We start from the raw sequence: 16,975 nt of genomic DNA, 5'->3' as shown, positions 1-16,975 counted from the left end.
AATTTCCCTTTTCCATACTTTTCCAGACCTGGAAAACACTAAAATAAAATTCCATTCTTTACCATACTTACTTTTTCATACTGCATAGGAATCCCGGACAAGCCCCCATTTTACGGAGCAGCTGTTCAAACAGCTTTAACATAAAATTTGCACCTTGATCTGTTTGACTTATTTTGGGTAATCCAAAAGTGGTGACAAATTTTTAACGGTTTCCACTCCTTGTGCGCGGAAGCTGACCCACACAATCTACTATCACCTTTTCGAACAGTTCTCCTACAGCAGGGATGAAGCGGAGCAGACGGGAGTGGTTTGTTTGGCTTTCCGCTCATCTGACATGTATGACAGCTCCTGCTAAGAGAAATCACATTACGTTTTAATTCAGGCCAGAAAAAATTATTTAATATCAATCTGTAAGTTTTTGAAATGCCTAAATGTCCAGACCACGGACTCTCGTGTGCCAAAGACAGAATTTGCGTTTGATATTTTGATGGCACTTCTACTTGGTGAACACTAGTCCATTCATGTCCAGAAGCAGTGCACCATTTGTGCATAAGGACGTCTTTGTCCAAATAGAAAACTGGTGTCAGCCACATCAGAAATATTACTTACAATTTTATGGAAGCACTCTTGCAAAGTAGGGTCATTTTTCTGGGCTTCACACAGCCAGCATCAAGACAGGGAGCGAGACTCCGTTTAGAGGATAAATACTGATGTAAATACATAGGAACTGTCCTAAGAGGGGGAGAAAGACTTAAAACACAATTCTCCTGCCATTCAAAGCAATTATTCATCCCCTGTTCAGATGAATTCAGCTGCTTCAGCATGGTCAAATGCCTTATCCAAATCCACAAAACACATGTGGACTGGTTTGGGGAACTCCAATGAACCCTTCAGCACCCCGCGGTCAGGACTAAAACAGCATTGTTCCTCCTGAATCCGAGGTTCGACTATAGGCCAAATTTTCCTCTACAGTACCCTGAGATAGACTTCCCCAGGGAGGCTGAGGAGTGTGATCCCCATGTAGTGGGGAAAAATGTAGTGGGAGATTGACAGGAAGATTGGTGCAGTTTCAGCAGTAATGCGGTCGCTGTACCGGTCTTTCATGGTGAAGCGGCAAGGCTGGGCGCTGCCTTAGAGATAGGGTGAGGAGTGAGCCGCTGCTCCTTCGAATCAAGAGGAGTCAGCTAAGGTGACTCGGGCATCTGTTTCAGATGCCTCTTGGACGCCTTTCTGGGGAGGTGTTCCTGGATGTCCCACTGGGAGGAGACCCCAGGGGAGACCCAGGATGCGGTGGAGAGACTTTGTCTCTAGGCTGGCCTGGGAACGCCTCGGGATTCCCCCAGAAGAGCTGGAAGAAGTGTTCAGTGAGAGGGAAGTCTGGGTGTCCCTGCTTAGACTGCTGCCCCCACAACCCGTGATAAGTGATTGAAAATGGATGGATGTTTTTTGTATGTTATGACCTTTGAATGCTTATCTGAATGATTGCTTTGACCTGTTTGAGAATATTAAATCTAAATCTATTGAACATTTGAACATGAGCTAAAACGCCCATAAAAGCAGCTGATTCCAATAGGCTAAGAGAGACTGTTACTGTAAATGATGTTGATGTGGATATGTAGCAAACTGCTCCATAATGATGAAAATGCCAGATATGTGTACTGATGGATAAAGAAGAAGGTGAACGGTCCTCTGTATTCTCGTCAGTGTCAGCCTGTCACCAAGGTAACGCCTGCCTGTGTAAGTGACCTTTAAAGAATTTTTAAAGAATTTCCCTCAGGGATAAATAAAGTACCGTATTTTCGCGACCATAAGGCGCACCGCATTATAAGGCGCAGTGTCAGTTACACGGTCTATTTCTGTCCTCGGTGCATACACAAGGCGCACCGTACTACAAGGCGCAGGTTACGCTAAAACATACCAGTACGTAAATTCAGTAAAAACCGGCTGGATATCAGTGAGGAGCCGGTGCAGCCTCTCTCTCAACAGTGGCAGCGACAGAGAAACAGCGTGTGTGTTTCTATGGGCAGAGCAGTGGCTGCTGCTGAATGCCTGTTGTGATTCCAACTTTATCTTTACACTTTATTAACAAATAAAGACCATCTTTGGATATAAATTGCACCACAGTGATTCATAATTCATTATTGCTCTGAAATTATGCCGGCTTTCACAAAAGCTCGGACAACAGTCACTGAGACGCTAAGACGCATGCTACGCTAAAACATACCAGTACGTAAATAAAAAGGTAACGGGACAAAAACATAGAGTTAAGTCGAACTTTATTACAGCTATGTACAATACACTCACATTTTAATCAATCCTCTCCCGCAAACCCATCAAAGTCCTCATCTTCAGCGTCAGAATAAAACAACTGTGCGAGTGCTTGCATACCAGCTTCCCTCTCATCGCTGTCACTGTCACTGTCGTTGACGGCTGGCTGTTCTGAAATTACGCCGGCTTTCACAAAAGCCCGGACAACAGTCAATGCAGAAACATGAGCCCATGCGTCCACAATCCACTCACATATGGTGGCGTAACTCGCCCGGCGCTGCCTCCCATTCTTGGTAAAACTGTGCTCGCCGTCTGCCATCGATCGCTCCCACACCGCTCGCAGCTTAGCTTTAAACGCCCTGTTTACTCCGATATCCAGCGGTTGAAGTTCTTTGGTTAACCCTCCCGGGATAACGGCAAGCTCCGAATTCGTCTGCTTCACCTGGTTTTTTACTCCAGCGGTGAGATGGGCGCGCATGGAGTCACAGATCAGCAGCGAGGGTGATACGTGGAAAAAACCACCCGGTCTCTTTACGTAAACTTCCCTGAGCAACTCTCCTGCGATCGGACCCTCGCATCTCAGCTTTAAGACAGAGAGTTACGTTGCGCTGCAGAAGCGAAAACCCAGGAAACATCCTCCGCAAGCCGCTCACATCTCTATCAGCAGCGATTCAGTAAAAACCGGCTGGATATCAGTGAGGAGAGCCGGTGAAGCCTCTCTCTCGACGGTGGCAGCGACAGAGAAACAGCGTGTGTGTTTCTATGGGCAGAGCAGTGGCTGCTGCTGAATGCCTGTTGTGATTCCAACTTTATCTTTACACTTTATTAATAAATAAAGACCATCTTCGGATATACGTTGTCCCGCATTTTAATCAGATGCACCACAGTGATTCCTAATTCATCCTTACCAGTGGCTGACTGTACAGAACATTTATTACAACAATAAACAGGAAACAACTGCGCGAGTTCAAACCTGCCAGCTTCCCTCTCGTCGCTGTCAGAGTCACAGCCACACACGTTGCCGGCTGGCTGTTCGGAAATTATTATTATTATTGTTCGGAAATTATGCCGGCTTTCACAAAAGCTCGGGCAACAGTCACTGCAGAAACATGAGTCCATGTGTCCACAATCCATTCACATAACTGACGTAACTCGCCCGGCGCTGCCTCGCAGTAAAGCTGTGCTCGCTGTCGGCCATCCATCGCTCCCACACCGCTCGCAACTTTACTTTGAACGCCCTGTTTACGCCGATGTCCAGCGGTTGGAGTTCTTTGTTAACCCTCCCGGGATTACGGCAAGCTATGAATTCATCTGCTTCGCCTGTATTTTTACACCAGCGGTGAGACGGGCGTACGCGGAGTCGCGGATCAGCAGCGAGGGTGATGCGTGGAAAAAAACCACCCGGTCTCTTTACATAAACTTCCCTGAGCCACTCCTCGTCTCCTCATTTCTCCTTAACAAAGACTCCTGCTGGAACCATTTCTTTAGGCAGAGTCTTTCTCTTCCATAGGCGGAAGTTTCTGTCCACCACTACAGTCCGTATTGATACAGTGCTGGTCCCCATTCTCTCCACAGTTTGGTTCACGGGGATTTCGAAAGTGAGGTGGACTTCATCCATGTTGGTGATGTGGCTGGGCTGGATGTTTTTGCTGGCAATGTTGTCACTGCGTAACGCGGAAGCTGTAATCCGCTGGAAGTTGCTGCGCCAGTACCGTAGCATTCAGCTGATTGGTGAATTGCTACCAGCGTACGTAGTGTACGCTGGCAGCAATTCACCAATCGGCTGAACCGGGGTGTTATGTAGTATCCATCTGATTGGTACATCGCTGCTAGTGTACGTAGTGTACGTATGACGTACTGTTCAGCTGATTGGTGAATTGCTGCCAGCGTACGTAGTTTACGTACCACGTCCCCGTGTCTGGTACTCAACCCATACACAAGGCGCACCGTATTATAAGGCGCAGGGCCGACTTTTGAAAAAATTTTAGACTTTTAGGTGCGCCTTATAGTCGTGAAAATACGGTAATTCTGATGATGGCAGGGGTGTGTTCAAGTCTTTCTCCCCCTCTTAGAACAGTTCCTATGTATTTACATGCATTTTTACCATCTAAACAACTGCTTCGTGTGTCCAAACCAAAGCACTCAGACCAAAAATTTTGTGTGAACTGTGAGAATCCCAAGACTTTGCTCTACAACAGTCTGCGATTTCATGTTCATGGTGTGAAAGATGCGGAGTTAGTGGAGAGTTAGAAAATAGTTTTCCCCTGGTTGTGTTGTTTTCAGTTTGTATTGCGTGTTAAGCAAAGGAACAGCTGGTGCTGGAGGCCAAAAGTGACTTGATATAAAACTCTTAACCATTTGAAAATTATAAATAGCTGAACTCCGAAAAGTAAAAGCTAGATAGACCTGACAAAGCTGAATGTTTTGATATCTGAATGGTTTCACTGAACCATTTTAATAGTTGAAGACTCTGAAGGGCTGTCTCATTGACTTCATTGTTATTCAATTCATTTCTGAAAACGCTTAAAATTATAAAAACTATAAATATCTAAAAAGGTTGAACCATCATGTCCTCAATACGCTGAACATTTTGACTTTGGAATGGTTTGAAACTATGCTCAAGATACGCTGAGCCAGAAGGTTTATAGAGGAAAAGAATAAGATAAAAATAAATATGTAGAATATAAAGTTTGATTGCTTTGTAATTAAACTAATGAAACACAATTAGTTTTTTTATCATAAGATAAATAGTTGAAATGCTGAGAAATTTCAGTTTGAACCTGGAATAAAGCAAGTTCTTATCATAAGTAAATGATCTTCATCCTTAGATAAACTGTCATTGAGTGATAATGAACTTTGACTTTGACTTGAGATTAAATTAGGTTGTTGTCACAAGGAAGACATGCTCTGTTATCTTAAGGTAAATTGTGGTATTATTATAATAAAATGAGTTTTGTTATATCAACAGTCTAAAAAATATGTAATAATAAGAATGTGAACCTTTGCTTTCAGTATCATGTGAGCCCTCATGCAGCAATAACAGCTGCTAAACATTTTCAGTAACTTCTGTTCTGTTGATTAAGGACGGGACTTTGACTCCAACACATAAACTTTGTTCCTCTACAATCATTCTTCTGTGGAAGGACTTGTGTGGTCAGAGTTGTTATCTTGTTGAGTGAATAATAATGCATTGGTCTTATATTGTGCTTTTCTGCTCTGTTGGGCAGGCACTCAAAGCGCTTTACATTGAGATGCATTATTCATTCACACCACATTCACACAGTGGCAGTGGTAAGCTACAGATGTAGGACTGCCGACCTTCCGGTTATTGAACAACCCTGCTCTACCACTACCTCTAAAGTGTCCCTCCTGTCCTGACATTTTAGAATTTGCTGTTATTCAGAATTCATTGTTCCATCAGTGAACTGTCCTAGCCCAGATGTAACAAAAACAGGCTCCAACCATAATACTACCACCACATTACATGTAAGACATGTGACAAGAAAGAGTTGTCATTCTCTCTCTGAACATTGCAACCAAATCATTCTTTCTTGGTCTCATCCATCCACAGATTATTTCCCAACAGCCCTCTGACTTTCTCCTTGCAGCTTTACCAGGCAGATCAGGGTTGCTCAGTGTTCTCCTGATTGTGGACTTATTTACTTGATTGTTTCTTTTCCTGCTGACCTCAGAGCCCACTTCTATCAAATAAAATTCTCCTTTGACTCCATAATAAAAAACAAGTCTCCTCAGCAGTGAGTCTTAAAAGGACCAGTTGATCTTTCGGAGGCCTTCTGAAAAGGCCTTAAAGAATTTCTCCTTTATCTTTAGTGTCCTTGAATTATCATTAGGTCAGAATACACAGGCGCCTTCAACTGGTTCAGCATCCAGAAGTGGGATAAGGACGTCAGTGAGCTGTTTGACACCTTATTTACTTTTTACAATAAAAATCATGCTTTCAGCTGCTAGAGCCCCGCTGAACTAAAACACTCAAAACGCTGCAAAGATCCATTTCTGCCTCTTCATCAGGGACAATCTGAGGACAAATCTTCTCAAGGTTGTGTCAGGCAATACCAGCAATATAAATTTGATTGACAGCTATAAAAATTTGAATGAATAAACAGCCTAATCTTGTGCCCGGTGGCTGTCACACACACATATAGGTGTGTTCTGTCAGAGTATAAAAGTCTGGCTGCTCTAAAGGGACACTTCAGTTTCTTCAGGACCTTTGAAGAGCAACTTTTTGGTCATTCCTCTGGCAGAATCCAACAAAATGAAACTCACATTCATCCTGCTGGCCAGTGAGTATCAGTACATGTACACTGTTTTTACATCCTTTGAAAAAAAGCTGTTTTTATTTATTTAAAAAGTATCCTAAGTGGTGCTGATTATCTTTACAAGAAGCAGAACTCCACTTTGTCCAAACACTCTTCTGAAACACATTGACAACTGGCTGACAGTTGCTGACAATGATTTTTCTTTCATTAAACAGCTGGAGTCTGATCTCTGAGTCTGTTCCTCATTCTGATCCAGTAGCTGTGTGTTTTTACACTGATAATAACACTCTGATAGTGTCACTCTGAAACAGTGTGTTAGAGCTAACCATAATACTCTGTGTGTGTTTCAGTGCTGGCCTTCACACTCATCACTCTCGGTGAGAATGTTTGTGCATTTATGTGTGTGTGTCTTTGGCTGTTGTTTTGACTAATGTATCACTGTCAACTTTAATGAGCACATCCTCCATAGAAGTTTGCAAAAGTTCTAGTTGTTTACAACTGACATTTGTAAAGCTTAGCCAGATAGCTGTATTGTAGCATCTGTCTGTTATCCACTTAAACATTGTATTTTGCTAATAATAACCTTACTGAACAAGTAAGCAAAGCTCAGCCATCACCCAGGCTAAGCTAGTGATGGTGTAAGTTACATGTTAAAGACTAAAGATGTTAGTGTTGCTGTTTCTCCAACCTGTGACTGTTGTTGCAGAATCAACCACAGAGGCGGTTGAAAGTTTTACAGGCCTCAGAGAGCCAAGAGAAGCAAAGAAGTTGTTGGTCAAACGTTTTCTGAGGTAAGAGGTCAGAGGACATTTACAGTCTGTCCACCATCTTTGATTCACCTGCATGTTTTGAGTAATATTCTGCATTTCCTGTTCTCAGTGACAAGGAGGCTGCTGCTGTTGGAAAAAAACAAAAACAGGGGACCAAATATGTGTATTATTAGAGAGGTAACAGACACACACACACACACCTGCAAAGACACACATGCCTGCACATACAAAGTGTCAAACCCATTCTAACATGCGCTTTGATTGACAGACCTGTGTTGTCTCCTCCACCACAAAGAAGAACCTGCCTTCTATCTGTGTTCTTGTATCTCAGCTTCAGCCCAGGCTTCACTGAGACACTTTTCTACATCTTTTATTCTCTCTCCTGCTCTTCATGTAACGATGTTACTGATGTTAGTGGGAGCAGAGTTGTGCTTTTTTTCCCCCACCAACAGCCCAAATGGCTCCAAATGTCCATGTAAAAATGTTTTAATGAGACACTGTTTTGTTTAACATCTCTACTTGGGCCACCTGGTTGGTCCTTTGATCCCTGTTGCTGTCTTCTTTTATGAAAAATAAAACACTATCGAGCATCACATTGAATCTCTCTGGCCTCTTTGTGTATCTGCTTGTCTGTAGCGCCCTCTGGTGTTTGTCTGCGTATCTACCCCCTTGCGCTAGTGGCATACAGCTTCCTATCCGCCCGGAGTTGCTGTGATTGGCAGTAAGATCTGTCACTCAAACTAACTTGACTTATGTGCGTTATCTCCTGTATGTGTGTGGGATTGTTTATTCTCTTTCATCATAGATATATTGTATACATTGGCTGTTTAGTTACGTTATGTCTCTGAAAACTGTGGCGGATGAAATGTGATTTTCCCACACATCCCCCGTGGCTGCAAGTTAACATTCACAACATTTGTCACATTAGCAGGGACAAGCTGCTTTTAGATATTTTTTTCTTGTCAGGGGTTGGGAACAATATCTAGACATAAGGCAAAAATGGAGTTTAAAAAACCAAGTCTTTTAAAAGGCAGGGGTCCATCTACAGGTAGACAGGCATTCAGCAACAGTACAAGAGACACTAGTGAAAAGAATGGTCGGGCAAAGCAACAGTCAGAAACCAAGAAATCTGAAGGTTAATGTACAAAAAGGCTAGAACTAGAACAAAGTCAAAACACATTAAAATTCGGAAGACAAACTCCGCAGGATCTTCAACAACCATGACATCCCGGTCCATTTCAAACCGATGACAACACTGAGACAGAAACTGGTTCACCCGAAGGACAAGATTCCCAGGGAGAAACACAGCAATGTGATATATGCAGTCCAGTGCAGTGAGGAATGCTCTGATCTGTACATTGGAGAAACTAAACAACCACTCCACAGAAGAATGGCTCAGCACAGGAGAGCCACCTCCTCAGGACAAGACTCAGCTGTTCACCTCCACCTCAAAGACAAAGGACACTCCTTTGAGGACAACAATGTTCACATTTTAGACAGGGAGGAAAGGTGGTATGAAAGAGGAGTCAAGGAAGCCATCTATGTTAAGCTGGAAAAACCTTCCCTTAACAGAGGTGGTGGCCTCAGACATCATCGTTCTACCACATACAATGCAGTGATTCCATCCATTCCCAGGAAGTTTGCACATACTCACAGCAAGAACTAAGGGCTGTCAACCAGTCCCCCTCCGGCAGTTTCATAGTCGTTAGCCAGTTGTTAGACACACCTGGCCAAGTCAGCCAGAACATCACAGGTAAGTATGGAAACATCTAGTGCTGTTGTTTTTTCAGTTTTTAAGTTTTTACCCAGACCCACCCACATAGGTCTGTAACCACATATAAACCATGTTTCCCCACCAAACAGTTAGAACTGATGAAGCTGCTTGGATGAGCAGCGAAACGTCTTCTAGAAAACTCCACAAGTCCAGACGCCTTGCTTCAATCTTCTCTACGTATGATGACCTGGATGACTGAGAATCTTCATCAACAAACAAAACACTTCTGTCACATTGGATCCAATCCCCACATTTTCAAATTTAATGCTGAGCATTAAATGCAGTGTTACATCATCAGACACCAGCTAGGGCTATTACGTCAGCCCTGGCATTAAAGGCAAGGTGATGGAGTCGGCATCACAGCTTTGGAACCACAGCTCTAAACATTTAAAACTCTTCTAAATCAGCTTTTCCCTTTTCTTAAATTAGACATATCACTCAGCTTAATGTCACAAAGACAAAAAAACTGGTGGTGGACTTCAGGAAGCACCGGACACTCCCAAATCCGGTCAGCATTAGTGGTACCTATGTGGACATTGTGGACAGCTACAAATTTCTGGGTGTCCACATTTACAACAAGCTGGACTGGTCCATAAACACAGATGCAGTGTACAAGGAGGGACAGAGTTGCCTGTATCTCCTCAGGTCCTTCAACGTCTGCCAGACCATGCAGCAGATGTTTTAACGCTTGGTGGCCTCCTGTGCCATCTTCTATGTTGTAGCGCAGTGGGCAGCAGCATAAAATTGGCCGACACCAACAGACTGGAAGCTAAGCTGGAGTCTGTGGATGTGTTAACATGTCTGATCCCCTGCATGCCAGACTGCTGTCTTACTGGAGCACATTCAGCAGTAGACTGAGACTAAGAGCACCACAGAACACCAAAGGAGGTCCTTCCTACCAGTGGCCATCAGACTGTATAACTCCTCCCTGTTCTTATCTCTCTTTAATTGTGCTACATAAACATATTTCCCTTTTTTTTCATCCTGTGTCTGCACTCGTTGATTTTGACCCATGCTGAATCCAAATTAAAGCAAAATTATGAATTTATTGTTTTGTATGAATAACACAGATCTCTTAGTGAAGTTATAGCTTTAAGGCTTCCTGTAAGAGGTAGCTGTGTGTCCACGTCATGGTTCTTCCTAAAGGTCTCGACCTAAGCTGAGTGTATTAACTGACTGTAACTCTTGTGATGCTTGACCCCAACCAATGAGGTTATTTTTAGGCAAAGAGGGTACTAGAAGCTAAGTTTAAAGCAGTAATCCATGCCTGATCCCATCTTAAACCTTTGACCCGGGGTCACTAATACATTTTGAGCTATTACTTCCTGAAATGATAACTCATAATAGGAATTAAATGTCCTTACTCTGTTTGTATATACAGCATAAATGCCTTTAAATGGTAGCCGTCCGATTACTATAGAGTAGTTAATATATACTTTGCTTCAATTCTTTTGTGCTGTGGTCAATATGACCTCTTTGTCTCTTTCATTTAGATAATGGAATTCATCTAAATTACTCATTAGTTTTACCATTTAAACATGTGCTTTGGGATGTGTCAGTGCTTTGGGATGTGTTAAAAAAGATTTTGTAAAAAAAGGACCTTATAATCACTCATTCAAACTGTGACTACAAAATAAGTGTAATTTTAAATAAGTGTAATTTAAAATCTAATCAAAGACTATACAGATTTATTAGCAGAAGTGGAACCCGGTTTAAACAAAAGAATTCAAAGGCCTTTTGATTGTTAATGGCAAATTTGCCTCTAGATGGAGTCAGTGAGCTCTACTGTGTGCTACACAGTGTGACATTTTTCCCCACACAAAGACCAGTCCTGCCCTAAATCAAAGGGGCCTATAGTGACGATAATGAATGGAGTAAGCAACATGCAAAAATATTACTTTACCTTACCTTACATTAATTTAACAGGTATAATATTGATAAAATATATCCTAGTGTCGTTACCATTCATTTCTAAAAATGTAGTAAACAATGGTATCAACACAGCTGTATCAGTTCTGGAGGCAAACTGGGTCGTTTCAGATCAGTCGGGTTTATAGCACAGAATCAGCCTTACTAAGATGACCAACGACCTGCTTCTGGCAGCTGATACTGGCTTGTGCTGTGTCTTGGTGCTTCTAGACTTCAGTGCTGCATTTAATACAGTTGACCATAGTATCCGTTTAGATAGATTGAAAAATTGGGTGGGGCCACAGGGACAGCTGTTGATTGGTTTTCATCTGATCTTACAAACAGAAGAGTTTGTGTTGAATCACAAATCTTTTTCCACAGTTAAATATGGTGGGCCACAGGGGTCTGTTCTGGGTCTAATTTTAATATTCTTTGCATGTGCTTCCCCTCAGGGAATATAATAGTAGATTATTTTTAATAATTCCTTTCATTTTTTCGCAGTTGACACCTATCTGTACCTGCCCATTCATCAGGCCACTAACCCCGAAAGCCTGAGTGCTTGTATCTTTGCTGTTAAGAGCTGGATGTCTGAAAACTTTATTTAGCTGAAATCTGCTAATCTTAATTATTGAGTAGGAGCAGATGGCTAAACAGCTTCTGCCACCTGCAGGGCCACCAGCGGATTATGTAAAACCTGCGAATAGAAACCTGGGGATTTTGTTTGACAGTTATTTAAACTTTGAACAGCATACAACAAAACATGTCATGTTTTTTAATCATCTTAGAAATTATGCCAAGATTAGGCCTTTTATGTCTCTTAGTGACACTGAGATTTATTTACATGCTTTTTTATCCTCACGGCTGGACAACTGTAACAGCCTATTTACCCGTCTCAGTCAGAACTCTTTGGATAAACTACAGTTTGTCCAGAACTCTGCTGCTACGCTTTCAACTAGACAAAAAATATGACCATACCACACCTGTTTTAGCTTCCCTTCATTTTAGTACCTGTACATTTTAGGTTACCTATATTGTTGACCTTTTTACACCATACTCTCCACCTTGCTTCCCTCCAATACTCTGCCAGAGATCTTTTAACAATTCCTGTCACCAGAGTGAAAACTAAGGGGGACAAAACATTTTCAGTCTGCCTTTCAAAGCTTTGGAATGAGCTCCCCGAGTCAGTCAGGTCAGCCGATTCATTGTGTTCTTTTAAGTCACGCCTTAAAATGTATATTTTTTGGAAAGCATTCTCTGATTTTATTTAACATGTATTACTTGGACCCTGTTTGATATATTGATGTTTCATTTGTACTGGTTTTATGGTTGCGAAGCACTTTGTAACTTCTGTTTCGAAAAGTGCTAGACAAATAAAGTTTATTATCGTTATCGACAGTACAAAAACAGTACAAAAACAGCAATTCAAAAGCATTATGATTCAGTATTTACATGTTAACACAAGAAGGCTCTGATATAGCAAGAAATATACAGTATTATGCAATTAAAATTAGAAGAAATAGTTGCTTGAGAAGTAGTACAATATAATGTATTAACAGATAGAACATTAAATATAGATACAATTATAAATGCTATGATTATATACATCTTTTTCAATAGGATCAAGTTTTTGTGTGCTATCGTTGCTTTACAATAAACTCAAAAAAATGGCAAAGCAGAGCTTCAGTCTGTGAAGAGGAAACTGCATCCAGTGTGCTGACAAAGCGACAAAGCTCTTGATTAATGCATTAGAAGACGTGTGCGCTAGCCATGTTTTTTTTTGTCCACACAGGAAAAGGCAAAGGTGCTTCAGAAGTGTGCGCTCCGTCTCCTGTGCTCTAAAACCCACCCAGCAGGGTTCATGTCCAGCTTCAACATGTTTAGCACCCACTGGTCCTGCTGTGCTCCTCTGATGAATTCCTCCATGCTGATATGACCTGTGGAACAGAAAGAAATTGTGACTGATTATTTGTGTGTGTGTGTGTGTGTGTGTGTGTGTGTGTGTGTGTGTGTGTGTGTGTGTGTGTTACAGAATTTTGAAGGCTCACCATCTCCATCACTGTCGACAGCTTCCAATATTCGATCCACAACCTCATCGACTGTCAGGTGTGAGTCACTCATCTCACTCTTTGTTCCTTTCTTAATCCGATAGATGCTCTAAAGGAAAACATAATCAAGAAATGTTAACGTTAATTTTAATTGGCACAGAATATTGATTAATATTACACTTTTACACTATTGTAGTGGTGCTTATTCAACAGCTTACACATCCTAAACCTTTATATGCTCTTTTATTTTGTGTATGATCACAAAAGATGCAGATTTATGCATTAATAGTTAAAATAACAATCCACAAATTTTAGTAAACAAGTTGCCCTGTTGGACTTACATCAATTATTGACCGAAGTTCATTCCTGTCCACATAGCCATTGCTGTCTTTGTCGTACACCTTGAACGACCATCGCAGTTTGTGCTCAAGATCTCCTCGAAAAACCAAATTCAATGCTGCCACAAACTCAAGGAAATCTATTGTATTGTCCTAAAAGATGGATTCAAAGTAAAAACAATGAGTTACAACTCAACATGTTAGATGATGTACTGCCTGAAAGAAACAACTTTTACTTTTTCTCACCCCATTTTTGTCAAAAGCTCGAAACAGGTTCTCCGCGTATTCAGATGCTTCTCCTGTCGGGTCCACGCCAAAGAAACGCTTGAACTCATGCAGAAAAAGTACTCCACTCGGGCACTCCATGACAAACTTTTTATACATATCCTGAAGAGCTTTCACATCAATCTCCTCATTGTTCTCCGTCTGCTGTGCCTGCCCCATGGCTACCTTGTAATTCAACAGTCCATATTCCTGCTTTCTTTGGATATGCGTCTCCACGGTGGAGCTGACGGGCTTGAAATGGGCTTGAAATGGACAGCCTATACTCTTAAAGTGTTTTTTATAACTTGGTGGAATCCCAAAGCTCCTGTCAGCGTAGGAGGTAGCTGATTAAGTGTGGTCTCAGGGCTACCAAGGTATTACGTTGGCAGTGTTTCCTCTCACTGAGTCAATTAGTTTTGTAGCTAAATGTGGGCCTAGGCCAAACTTGTAACAGCAGCCAGTGGGTATGTTATTTTGTGAAGAGCACCTGATGACAACTGCAAGAGTGCAGAGAAGTCTGATGGATGGTTATAATGGAATTGTGCAGCAATAACACCAAACTTTAGGCACATTTTGTATGTGTCATGGTTTTTAAGGGTTTAGCATTGTATGTTATTGCAACAAACAACACATTGTTCAGTTTTTTGTCATGTCATGCTTACATAGAAATGGGATCACTTTGGAATTTGTGCTGCCTGTCTTGAAAAAAAAAAAGACAACTTGGGTCACAGTGCCCAAAACAATATGTTCAAAATGATGATACTGTCATGATACTGGGATGAGACTTGGTTGCAATAAATTTCCTCCCATATGTTTACCTTTAGAGCTAAAAATCATGTGAACTGCAGTGTGAAGTAATATGGTAACATTATACCCAGATGGGGAGGACAGGTTTACTGTATTACTTCACAACATTGATTTGCATAAAGAAGCAAAAGTAAAGAAATGCCATAGAGCAGGGTCATACTGGGGGAGTGTCCATAAAAGTACCATTTACAGACACTGGACTGTGTCTTTAAAAACATACATATACATTACAACACCACCTGCAAAATATTATTAGCAGCTTTAGCTGCTGCTAATGCCTTAGCTCCTGAAGGGTCAGTTCAGTTTAGCTTTAGAGCTTTTATACTAACTCCTGGCTTTGTGTCCATGAACCTATCTGGCAAATTTCCAAGTCTATTGCTGTCCTTAATCAGTCTCAGTGTTGCAATAAAGAAAAAAAGAAGCTAAGAGACTAAGACGCTTTAGGTCATGCCCATTTGGAATAGGTATATCAATCTCCTTTAATTAGATTGCTGTGGATAGACTAGTAGGCTAAATCTTATGCAGTGAAAGGATCTCTCAATGTGTATAAACCATGAGTGTCCTCATTGTTACTCATTTTGAAGGGGCTCATTGTAAAAGGAAAAAAAGTGTTTTTGGGAGAGGTTGTTGTTGTTGTTTCTGTTAAATAGCCCTGAAGTACTGAAGTCATATTTTTGTTTTGCTATTATACACACGTGTGTTTACTGACTCAAAGGGCATGGCAAGAAGTCCAGTATGTTTAAACACTGGAAAGCAGGGTGAAGAGGTGTTGGCTTTCTTGTCACAATTATTGAGTTGTATTACACAAACTTACCATTTAAACAGATGCAATGCTGTGTATGTATGTCGCACACACAAACACACACACACACACGTATATTATCCTTCATTACACAAATGATACTGAGCTGCAAAGGTAAGTTGCTGTGCAGAGGTCTGCTGAAGTTTTACACACTGCAGTGTTAGCAGTATTAAACCAGTGAGCTAAATCAGGATGAGCTCGTACAAAAAAGGGCTGTGGTCTATTTAATAATCCCAGATGTATAATTTGGGATTCCTTTCATGCTGGTGTCTCATTGGTCAGTGGACACTGTATTAACAGTGTGATCCACACTTAATTCTCTAAAAGGTGATTGGAGGTTAGTCGAGATTATCACACGATAGGAGGGCTGCAAAAAAATCATGTCTGTACCATGCATTTAAACTACATGTAATTAAATACACAGCGTCTTTCATGACAATTTAAAGCAATAATGTCTCTGTATGTGTATTTTATAGCCACTATATTCATGTTTGAACCTGAATTAAATTAAAGGATAACCATTTAGTTGCATTAGTAAGGTGCCAGGTAGGGAGTACTGAGCAGTGTTCTCCGTCCATTAAGGCCCAGTGTAAACAAGATATTTTAAACATAAAAATAAAAATGATCAAACCTGCCTAACTCGGCACTCTTCACTGAAGATGCCACCAGGTGGTGTTTGTGTAAGGCTGGGGCCCTGTTTAACATCAATTTGGCTATTCAGGTCAAAACCTATAAGACCTGGTAATGAGTTTGGCAAGAGAATCTGTATAAATAAGAAGAGCTCTCCTCTGTAATCTCAGATCCTCATTTGCTGGTTAAGTTTTGGATTTTCTCCAGTTGACGGCTCTACTTTGCAGTTATCCTACATATAACTGACCTTATATAAACAATATATGTGGTTATATTGATCCCAGGATCACTAAAATAACAACATCCTTTGGGTCTCTCTATTTGTGTCCTCATTACAGTGTCAGCATTTTGCTTTTTTGTATAAGATCTTTAAAAATGTCAGAAAAGAGTAAAACCAGGACAAACCACCTGCAGTCTTGAATAGATACAAGGCCAAGCTTTAGGGTGGATAAGATTAGCAGCACCACCATAACAAAGTTTGTGTCTCTGGGAGGATTTAGTGAAAGGCATCATGGGATATTCATCATTATAAAATGGAAAAAGCAAGAATAAATATTCATGCTAGCATCAACAATGATGACATTTTAATGCATATTTCACATCAGTCAGTCAGAGCCATGCATAGTACCATAATACTTTAATTACATGCCTTTCACAGAAAGGGTTTGTCTGGTGTGAAAGAAGTCTTGAGACACTCGGAAAGGTTAATGAGGTCTGTGCCTCAGTTTATAATTTGTTGGTGGTCCAGAAGCAAGCCAATAACAAGATTAGGCTCTTTGCAAAGGGATTCCCCCTCAGGTGTCTGAGTGGGACCGGCACTTCCTTCCTGTTCTCACATGACCATGTCATATAAATAATTTTACCTTTTAACATTACACATTTAATTTTTATTTACACATGTATTGATATTTTATATTATCTATGGAGATAATGGATTAGAACATGAGTGTTGCTAATGCTAATGTGCAGGCTATGCCAGATGATGCCAGACGATACCCCCAGATACTCATAATAGCTAATTCAAAAAATACTGAATCATTACAAATACACTGCATATTTGTCATATGGTGCCCACTAGATGGTGACATTGTT

The 16,975-nt window shown here is 41.2% G+C and overlaps 1 protein-coding gene and 1 long non-coding RNA gene across 2 annotated transcripts; one reads left to right on the top strand and one right to left on the bottom strand.

The window, feature by feature from the left end:
* The first annotated feature begins 6,450 nt into the window (after positions 1-6,450).
* LOC114433567 (uncharacterized) lies at positions 6,451-7,908 on the top strand. The gene is made up of 5 exons (XR_003670374.1): positions 6,451-6,569; positions 6,896-6,922; positions 7,252-7,336; positions 7,425-7,492; positions 7,584-7,908. It is a non-coding gene; the product is annotated as an uncharacterized LOC114433567 (long non-coding RNA).
* A 4,895-nt stretch (positions 7,909-12,803) lies between these two features.
* LOC114433475 (guanylyl cyclase-activating protein 2-like) lies at positions 12,804-13,824 on the bottom strand. The gene is made up of 4 exons (XM_028402050.1): positions 13,627-13,824; positions 13,384-13,533; positions 13,043-13,151; positions 12,804-12,931 (listed from the first exon to the last, which is right to left on the bottom strand). The coding sequence occupies exons 1-4, from the start codon at positions 13,822-13,824 to the stop codon at positions 12,804-12,806; spliced, it is 585 nt and encodes a 194-aa protein (XP_028257851.1).
* Between the last annotated feature and the right edge of the window lie 3,151 nt (positions 13,825-16,975).

Source organism: Parambassis ranga, chromosome 3 (assembly GCF_900634625.1).
Source record: "Parambassis ranga chromosome 3, fParRan2.1, whole genome shotgun sequence".
NCBI lineage: Eukaryota > Metazoa > Chordata > Actinopteri > Ambassidae > Parambassis > Parambassis ranga.
The sequence above is the reverse complement of the archived record's forward strand: the minus strand, read 5'-3'. Positions and strand labels throughout refer to the sequence as shown.